Consider the following 10,073-nt stretch of genomic DNA (forward strand, 5'->3'; position numbering starts at 1 on the left):
TTCCCTCCGGCCATGCCTTGGCGGGCGGCTGCGGGGGCTTTACCGTGTTTCTGCGCCTTTTGCCGTCGAGTTGGGCGCTAGTGCTCGTGGTGCTGGTAATTAAGGTGTGACATTAGAAGTGCCCTTTGCCGTGACTGAGGCCGGCTGCAAGGAGCAGAGCAGGGCCCTTCAGCAGAGAGCTTTTCCACACCTTGTAGACCAGGTAATCTAGAAACCCCCGAGATATCTTCGTGTCTATGGAGGCTGTAAGTGCGGATCGAGTATTCGGAGCTTTCTGTGGTGGCTCCTTTAGCTGGAGGGTTCCCCCTCCTGACACCTCTCTCGTCTATGTCTGTACCTGCTCCTGGTGGTAATTTATTAGTCCAGGCTGTCCTGTGTGCCCCAGCAACTTATTGCATTAGCAAAGTAATTTCTGTGTTGCTGAGTTGGAGACTTTCCTCTTCATTGCTTCTGTTTATGCCATTGTTGCTCATGTTTGAGGGAAATGTGCTGACTGTCTGAATTTGAACAGCTAACCTCTCTCGTCTATGTCTGTACCTGCTCCTGGTGGTAATTTATTAGTCCAGGCTGTCCTGTGTGCCCCAGCAACTTATTGCATTAGCAAAGTAATTTCTGTGTTGCTGAGTTGGAGACTTTCCTCTTCATTGCTTCTGTTTATGCCATTGTTGCTCATGTTTGAGGGAAATGTGCTGACTGTCTGAATTTGAACAGCTATTTGTGGTAGGAGCTGTAACTTCAAATGCAGCTAAATTTAAAACTGTATTAAAATCCCTGAGAATGCTGCTCCTATTTTTATCTTACTCTTGAAACTTGCACATTTTTAGTGGCCTATATAGTACAAAGGTATTTATAGACAGGGCATGAGCTGTGTTCTGCAGCCTTCCAGAAGGAGAGTGGTTTGGGATCCCTCAGCTTGCCTGGGCTTCTGAGCCTCTGTAGTGTTCTGGAGAATATTTGAAGCAATAAGGTGAGGAGATCTACTGCTTCTGTGGCTCTGCTACCCATAGACTGGAGGGGTGACCCTACGGAAGACTTCAGCTGCATGTATCTCCATCAAACATAACTTTAAATTCTTATTCTTGTTTGTGCAGCTTCTAAAACTTGCCTGAAAAATAAACTAATTGTAAAGCTGATCCTCTTTTCTCTGGGCTGGTAACTCGTTTGCTGTTTGGAGGTGGAAAGAAAGGGCTGGGCTGTTTGTTAAACTCTGGTTTCTTGCAGGAAGATGGAGATGGAGACTGTGATGCTGAACTTACGGACTCTTTACAACCAATTTGTGCGCCAGGCTGAAGTTTTAAGTGAGGGAAATGAATACCGTAAGTTCTGCTTCTGAGGGGGGTTGTGCGAAGAGACATTATTTGCTGTTCTTGAAGAATCAGTTGATGGATGATGCTATGGGTAATAAGACTGCTACAGGCAGTGAGGTTTGAGGGGGGGTTCATTGTTAAGAAATAGGAAGTCACATGCTGAGCTTGTGGCAGGACCACATTATAGAATCATAGAATGGTTTGGGTTGGAAAGGATCTTAATAAGATCATCCAGTTCCAACCCCCTGCCATGGGCAGGGACACCTCACACTAGTCCATGTCACCCAACAGCTTCTCTGGGCACCCTGTGCCAGCACCTCACCACTCTCCTTACATCTAACCTGAACTTCCCCTGTTTCAGTTTGAACCCATCACCCCTTGTCCCTTCACTATAATCACTGACGATGAGTTCCTCTCCAGCATCCTTGTAGCCCCCTTCAGACACTGGAAGCTGCTCTGAGATCTCCAGCAGCTTCTCTTCTCCACTCTGAACTTTCTTAGCCTAACATTCAAGCAAGCAGATTTCATGCATGCCAGGTCTCGTGTTCTAGCTTTTCTGCTTGATGCTGACACGAAGGACTTTAGTATGAAAAACTGTAGGATCTCCTGAACATCTCTAGTGTAGGTGGATTTGCCAAAAGGCTGGCTGCTCTGCTCTTCAGTTGGGAGCAGGTTGTGTTACTAGCTATCTGCTGTCAGTGAAGAGGGCTGCTGCATCTCTGCTGCTTGCCTGGGTAGCTGAAGATACCTGTGTTTTCTCTCCAGAGTTCATTCAGTTAGCAAAGAACTTTGAAGAGTATCGGAGAAAATGGCAGGAAACGGAGCACGAGCTTGGCAAGTACAAAGACCTCCTCATGAAAACTGAAGCTGAACGTAGTGCTTTGGATGTGAAGCTGAAACATGCTCGCAACCAAGTGGATGTAGAGATCAAACGGAGGCAGAAAGCTGAAACGGACTGTGAAAAGCTGGTGAGTAATTCCTTTATTACCAGTTACCTCTCTAGAGTGTTGGAGACAAGGCAATGGAACTACATTGATCTATGGAAAATAAAGACTGGCACTCAGGATTACTGGTTTTGTCCTCCCTGGGAAAAAGGTTGTCTTCTGCTTTGGTCTGGAAAAAGGTGACCTGCTGCTGTTTGGAGCTGAGCCACTACTACCTGTTGGAGCAGGGGCTTTGCAGCCAGTAGCAGTCTATTGACACAAGTTCTGAGGGTGTATCTCTGGCATCTGAAACACTTCAGAAGGTTCATACAGTAATTAAACACAGTTCATCCTGTGGCAGCTTCTGCTATGATCTACCTTTACAGGAGCGGCAAATACAACTGATTCGAGAGCTGCTCATGTGTGATGCATCTGGGAGTATTCAGCTCAGTGAAGAACAGAAGTCTGCCCTTGCCTTTCTTAACAGGCCACGGGTTTCTACTGGGGGTTCAGGCAACAAAAGGTAGGCAAAAGAGCATTTTGTCTGAGCAAGGATCAAATGTCAAACATCAAGCCAGCCGTGTACCTCTGTGACACATGCTGCACCCCTATCAGTAGGGTTTTGCTTCTATTCCAGTTTGAAATACAGCTCCTCTGAGTCAGTAGCATTGTTCTGGAACCAGGCCTGACTGAAAGCCAAACTGATACAAGTTTCTTCTAATTTTTTTTTTATTTTTAGGCTGTCTACAATAGATGAATCTGGCTCATTTCTGTCAGATATCAGCTTTGACAAGACTGATGAGTCACTGGTAATGTAACGCCAAGTTCTAAAGTTTTCCTCCACTGTAAAACCTCGGGGAGGGTGGGTTAATCTCTGGAGACCCCTTGTGTTTAAATTACCGTGGTATTAAACTGGTAGAGCTGGTTTGCATTGCTCTGGTGTGCCATTGGCTAAAATTTAATGAAGTTCTGGCCAGAGGCTGTAGGGTATTTACACTGAGCTAACCAGCGCTGTGTATTTCCCACAGGACTGGGATTCCTCTGTAGTGAAAGCTGTCAGGCTGAAAAGGAGAGAGAAGCGGGTATGTTCAATTCTTCCCTTTCAAATAGATTCCATTGTTAGCCTTAGCTGACACAATGGCACCATCTGTCATGTCACAGCCATCTATAATGATGTCTGAGCTACTAATCACAGTCAAACTTCAGATGGATGTGCTGCTACTATAATTCAAAACTGTGCTGTGGACTTAGGCTGAAAGTTAATTGTGATGTTTGTCTACTGAAAACGACTGGAGTTCTGCATATCTGTTCTGTTATGGCCTAGAGTTTGCAAGAAAGCACTGGAAGATTATTAACAGCTTCCAGATTAGGGGAAAATGACGTAGAAAGTTAATATTAGTCTGTTCTGTAAAGGAGCTTGTGCTTGTTCTCATCTGCTATTAGTGTGCAGTGGGCACAGGTGGGAAAAGGCAGCCTGAAATCGTCACTAGCAGGGTTGGGAACAGTCTGGGACTTGGTTAGTTGCCCTTCTTTTTCTGTGTGTGTGGTTTGGGGTTTGGTTTTCTTCTCCTCCTTTATTTCTCTTTTCTGAATTGGATTATAAAGCTGGCTAGGAGAATTCCTAGAAAGAGCAATATATTGAGGCCTCCTGATACTTCATGGCAACCTTGAAGTTGCCATGAAGAACAGGTACTGTGGAAGAACTTAACACTTCTGTGGCACGTGCAGATGGTTGTTTAAGTCCTTCTAGTTATACTGGACTAATTTAACATTGTGTTAACAGCAGAACTGCTTCATAGTCAAAAACATACTGTGTCTTTTCAGCGTTCTTCCAGGCAGTTCACTGAAGGCCCACCAGGTCCTCAGAAGAAAACCAGGTCAATTGGCTCCACGGTGGACCAGGTATGCTGGTCCCTGCTGGGTTGTGTGCGCTTCCAGTAATTATATATTGCAATACCTGTTTCTTGGGCCAGCAAACTAGAACATCCCATGTCCTGTCAGTATTGTGTCACTAACAGCATGTTTTTCATTCCAGGGAAATGAATCCATAGTAGCAAAGACAACTCTCATGGTCCCCAGTGATGGTGGCCCAATTGAAGCTATTTCTACTATCGAGACTGTGCCTTATAGTCTGAAAACTCGGAGGAAGAGTGGTAGGTGTCATGTCTCCATTTGTCCAAAATCCTGAAGCAACTACTTAGTAGGCCTCCTAGAACCTTGGTAGCTGCTTCTGGTTTACGATGCACACTTGCTTCTAAAGCAAAGTGGGGTAGGGTGTGATTCCACTCAGTCAACACTCTTCTGTCTCTCAGGTCCTCTGCAGCCTTGGAGCAGCGAGTCAAGCATAGGCAGTAAGCAGCTGCAATCCAAACCAGAGACTGATGGCTCTGGCACCCCACAGAACAATGGGGGAGTGAGGCTGCACGACTTTGTTTCGAAGACGGTAGGTCTACAGGCAGGAAGAACTTGAAAAAGCACCTCCTTCCACTTTGAAATGGGTGTGATATCAAGCTCTTGGTAAGAGGCTACCCAAGTCAATATTGACTGTTCCAGTTACCTGCATGGATCAGGAAATAAGTTATCTTATATGGTTATGCAGTTTAAGTCAGAGAAACATAGAATCGTAGAATGGTTTGGGTTGGAAGGGACCTTAGGATCACCCAGTTCCAACCCCCTGCCCGGGGCAGGAACACATTCCACTACAGCAGGTTGCTCCAAGCCCCTGTGTCCAACCTGGCTTTGAACACTGCCAGGGATGGGGCAGCCACAGCTTCTCTGGGTGCCCTGGGCCAGCGCCTCCGCACCCTCCCAGCGCCGCAGCACCCTCACAAGGCAGAACTTCTACCTTACATCCAACCTGAACTTCCCCTGTTTCAGTTTGAACCCATCACCCCTTGTCCTATCGCTCCAGTCCCTGATGAAGGTCCCTCTCCAGCATCCTTGTAGCCCCCTTCAGACCCTGGAAGCTGCTCTGAGGTCTCCAGACAGCTTCTCTTCTCCAGGCTGAACAGCCCCAACTTTCTTAGCCTGTCTTCACATGTGAAAGTCTTGCTGAGTTACTACATTGCATTAATCTCTTCTCACCTGTGTGCTCTGAATCCTTAGGTTATCAAGCCAGAATCATGTGTCCCATGTGGAAAGAGGGTGAAATTTGGAAAAATCTCTCTGAAGTGCAGAGACTGCCGCGTGGTCGCTCACCCGGAGTGTCGGGACCGCTGTCCTCTTCCCTGCATCCCCACCTTGACAGGCACTCCTGTCAGAATTGGAGAGGTGAGTCTGTTGGGTGAGCTGCCAACACAAACGGGCTTCTGTTTGGTTAAAGGAAGAACATGCTGAGGCTCCAACAAATCTTTCTACAGAAGAGCTCCTGTTGCTTAGAGGTGCATAATCCAACCCAAATGAGCTTGCTAGAGTAGAAGCAGGGTAGTAGGTGCTGGGGATGCCGTATTAGGAGGGTGTGGAGTTGGGAATATGGCAGCTCTGGGTAGGCAAGCCTGCACATGGTACTGATGGGATGTAGTTTAGATCTCGCTATGAATCCCTGACAGAGTATTTTTCCATGTCTGAAGACTGAATATTCCTTTATTTTTTTCCCTTCTGCCTTTCAGGGGAACTTGATGGACTTCGTCCCTCCTACTCCTCCAATGATCCCTTCCATCATAGTGCACTGTGTTAATGAGATCGAGCAGCGAGGGCTGCATGAGGTAAAAAGAGAATGGGGTGTGAAACAGTGCTAATGAAATGGGTTGTGGTGTTAGGGAAACAAATGAACCCAAACATCTCTTATTCATGGTGTGCATAGTGCTGGTCAGTGGGTGACTGTGGGTGAGCAACAGTGGCTGTGCAGGATGCTCAGGTGTGGAGAGCAAGTGGGAGCAGCAGGATGTCAGCTTTACATGTGCCTCTAAGCAATGCTTTCTGTACAGACAGGCCTTTACCGGGTATCTGGCTGTGACAAGACAGTGAGGGAACTGAAAGAGAAGTTTCTTAGAGCAAAAAATGTTCCTTTGCTCAGCAAAGTGGATGATATCCATGCTATCTGTGGCCTTCTCAAAGACTTCCTACGCAGCCTGAAAGAACCCCTTCTCACATTCCGGTTAAACAAGACTTTTATGGAAGCTGCAGGTAAGGAGCTGCTAAATGACCCCTCAAAATCTTTCCCTAGGCTTGATGGTCACAGGTTTAGTTGTAGTGTCAACTGGGAGACCCCAGGGTTCTGTTGGAGCCCTCATGCTTGCAGCTGTGTTGATGATGTACAATATGCTGGGAAGGTCTCTCTTCTGCTGTACTCTTCTGGAAGAGGAAGGAAACGAGTTCTACTACTTGGGTGGGATACCAAATTACTGCAATAGGAAACGTGAAGTTGCTGGCTTCCTTGTTTCTCAGGCTAGCTTTTGCTGTGAGGGGAATATTGCAGCTGTGCCTCTGGGACCATTTTCTGAGGTCTAAACATTTTGGGTTTTTTCCCCTAGAAATCTCAGATGAGGACAACAGCATTGCTGCTATGTACCAAGCAGTTGGTGAGCTTCCTCAGGCCAATAGGGACACCCTGGCTTTCCTCATGATCCACCTGCAGAGGTATGTCCAAATGGACTGGTAGTTCTGAAAGGGGGATGTTGCCACTGGTGCCTTCTTGTAATTGGCTTTTTTTAATTGCTTGTGAACATAAAATATTCATCCTGGAAAAAAATGCTTATTCAGAGGCTGCAGTGTGTGGGATGGGGGAGTTGAATGACAAGTGAAAGGGAGAAGCTACATCCTCTTAATGTTTTTAATACAGGGTGGCTCAGAGCCCAGAGACTAAAATGGACATCACCAATTTGGCCAAAGTCTTTGGCCCCACAATAGTTGCCCATGCAGTACCTGATCCTGACCCTATGACACTCCTGCAGGACACTAAGCGACAACCCAAGGTAGATGAGCACAAGGGGCTGCTTGGGGTGAATATGTCCCGTTTAACAGATTCAAATGAATTGCTGGAGGGAGCTGAGGTGATGCTGGTCTGGTGTCAGTGTGTCAAAGCTGTGTGCTGGTCTGTGACATCTTCCACCTGTGCTGGGCACTGGTGAGGCTTCACCTCGAGTCCTGTGTTCAGTTCTGGGCCCCTCACTACAGGTGAGACATTGAGGTGCTGGAGCAGGGCCAGAGAACGGCAACGGAGCTGGTGCAGGGCCTGGAGCACAAGTGTGGTGAGGAAGGGCTGAGGGACCTGGGGGTTTAGTGTGGAGAAGAGAAGGCTCAGGGGGAGCTTATCGCTCTCTGCAACTGCCTGACAGGAGGATGGAGCCAGGAGGGGGCTGGTCCCTGCTCCCAAGGGATGGCACAAGAGGAATGGGCCTCAAGCTGCCCCAGGGCAGGTTTAGCTGGAGCTGAGGAACAATTCCGTGCCCAGATGGTGCTCAGGGCAGGGCTGGAGTCACCGTCCCTGCAAGTGTTCACAGCCCGTGTATACAACACCCTCAGTGCCAGGGGTTAGTGGTGGCCTTGGGAATGCTGGGGAATGGTTGGACTTGATGATCTTAAAGGTCTTTTCCAACTTGGCTGCTTCTGTGATTCTATGATTCTGCTCACGGGTCTCTCTGTAGGTAGTGGAGCGACTTCTGCTGCTGCCTATGGACTACTGGAGCCAGTTGATGATGACAGAGCAAGAAAACATTGACCCAGCACATGTAATTGAGAATGTCAATGCCTACTCCACACCACAGACACCAGATTTTAAAGGTAATCCCTGAGTTTTGCTTTACTACTGGCTGTACAGCTGCCCACAGTAAAAATAATGCCCCTCAATCGGAGCTGCTTGGGACTCTGGAGCGTTCCTGCCATGCTTCATGGAGGAAGAGGGAAGAAAAACATGCCAGGAAAACACCATCTTTGTCTAGTACTTTTGGCAGATGCTAGGAAATGTCTAATGTTCCTTGCATGGCAATGAAAGCTTCAGCTGTCCCCATGTTGCTCACTTCACTACCTCTTTTTTTGGCAGTGAGCATACTTGGGCCCCTCACTACTCCGGAGCACCAGCTCTCCAAGACTCCATCTTCAAGCTCCCTGTCCCAGAGGGTCCGCTCTACCTTCAGCAAAACCACCCCCAAGTAAGTGCCAGTGGGGTGTTATGAAGGTGTTGGGCTCACTGCAGGTTGAGAACTAAAAATAGTCTTTTGGAACCTGTTCTGGGAGCAGCCTGGATTTACTAAGTCAACTCTCCCCTCATCAATGCTGTAGTAACAGTGCAAGCTGCATGGTCGCTTAATGAGTGGTCTCTTATGGTAGGGAGAGCAATGCTTTGTGTGGGAGGTGGGTACAACCTGGGTGAAAGACCCTGGGGAAGGGAACCTGTTAAACCTCTACATCCCAAATGCAAACCTGCTGTTTTTCTATGTCTCTTCAACTAGATTTGGGAGCAAAAGCAAATCAACAACCCAGCTTGGGCAACAGGGTAACTTCTTTGCATCTCCTATGCTGAAGTGAAGCGGACCTGGGAGGTAGCATTGTCCTAGCATTTGCACACCAGTATGCACCAGTACAAGAAACAGAAGTCCTCTCCATGGCCATTGGCAGCTTATGTAATAAGATCTTTTTCCATTTAGTTTCCAGCTTAACTGAGACTTTTAATGGGATTTTATTGTGCAATGTATTTTTATTATCTAATGCTGTGCTGAATTTAGTGTTGGTGAAGAAAGTAACTATCAGGATTTGTTCCAAGTATTAATAAAAAAAATCCTAGAGGAGCTCGCTGGCACTTCAGTAGCATCCAGACTCGTACCCATATGGAGTAGAACAGTCATATGAGGATTGTAAGTTTGTGGGTTTTGCTGTTTGGTTTTTAAAGCTTCATTTTGGTTTTTAAAGCTGCTCTTCACACAGCAGTGATGCTGATTTGTTGGATCCAAGTCTTTCCAGCAGCACCCAAGTCTAATTCGTGACTTGGGCTGTGGTCATGTAGCCTTTAATCCTGAGGATGGCACTCTTGCCTTTGTCTGGTGGGCAAAGGATGCTCTGTTTAACTGCCAGAGGGGCTGTGACCTTAGGAAAGAGATGTTTCCTGGTACTGCATTTAAAAGGGAAAACTGTCTGTAAATGCAAACCCCAAAGATTCCAGAGTAGTCTGAATGAATGACTAGTGCTGCTCATACTGGTGAGGAGATTGAGAGTGGGTTAAGAGCATCCTTGCTTTTGGGAATCCTGCTTTCCCGAACTGGGATACGTGACCTTGCTCAGTGCTGTGTGAAAACATTTATGGAACACATACAGAAACTTTTAAAGAGACTGTTTTTTATTGAGCTCTGGAAAACTGTCATGACCTGTGTGGTGAGTAAATCGTGATGTTCTATATGACCTGCAGTTTTATACTCTGGCTAATGCTTGTTATGTGTACTATAGAATTTTACCAGTGCAAGAAAGCAAAGCTTCTGGTTTATGTTCAGGCAGAGGCAAGCACACACATGGTTCAAAGGATTCATGCTAATATAATCACAACTATATGCTCCTGAAGCAGCAGCTAGCTCTTGCTATGTTTGTATTTAAAGCAACAGGACAGGGACTATCTCTCTGCCCTGTATGGTGGTGCTTCACCTCCATCAAGCCCCCCCCTTCCCCCCAGCAGTAAATGACCTTATGGATGAAGCCACCTTCTTATTTGTGGCAAATGATATTTCTGATAACGGAAGAGACTTCTCACTCTCCCTGAAGTGGCACCTAGTTCTGATCCACAGCAACTCCAAGGCAGTGATGCAGACCTGTACCTGCAAAGAATTGTACTCAGCCCTCATGGACCAAATTCTTCACCTTTGTTTCCATTCCCTCCTCTCAGAGAAGCAGGACTGAGGGCCTGGTGTGTAAATTTGGG

General features: G+C 46.9%; 1 protein-coding gene across 1 annotated transcript; it reads left to right on the forward strand.

Moving 5' to 3' along the window:
- The first annotated feature begins 1,231 nt into the window (after nucleotides 1-1,231).
- RACGAP1 (Rac GTPase activating protein 1) lies at nucleotides 1,232-8,695 on the forward strand. The gene is made up of 16 exons (XM_010021178.1): nucleotides 1,232-1,316; nucleotides 2,073-2,275; nucleotides 2,617-2,753; nucleotides 2,970-3,039; nucleotides 3,259-3,312; nucleotides 4,055-4,132; nucleotides 4,266-4,383; nucleotides 4,543-4,673; nucleotides 5,336-5,500; nucleotides 5,839-5,934; nucleotides 6,157-6,355; nucleotides 6,703-6,808; nucleotides 7,011-7,143; nucleotides 7,816-7,951; nucleotides 8,211-8,319; nucleotides 8,620-8,695. The coding sequence occupies exons 1-16, from the start codon at nucleotides 1,232-1,234 to the stop codon at nucleotides 8,693-8,695; spliced, it is 1,896 nt and encodes a 631-aa protein (XP_010019480.1).
- The last annotated feature ends 1,378 nt before the right edge of the window (nucleotides 8,696-10,073 follow it).

The sequence above is a fragment of the Nestor notabilis genome, unplaced genomic scaffold, assembly GCF_000696875.1.
Source record: "Nestor notabilis isolate BGI_N333 unplaced genomic scaffold, ASM69687v1 scaffold31428, whole genome shotgun sequence".
Taxonomy (NCBI): Eukaryota; Metazoa; Chordata; class Aves; order Psittaciformes; family Psittacidae; genus Nestor; species Nestor notabilis.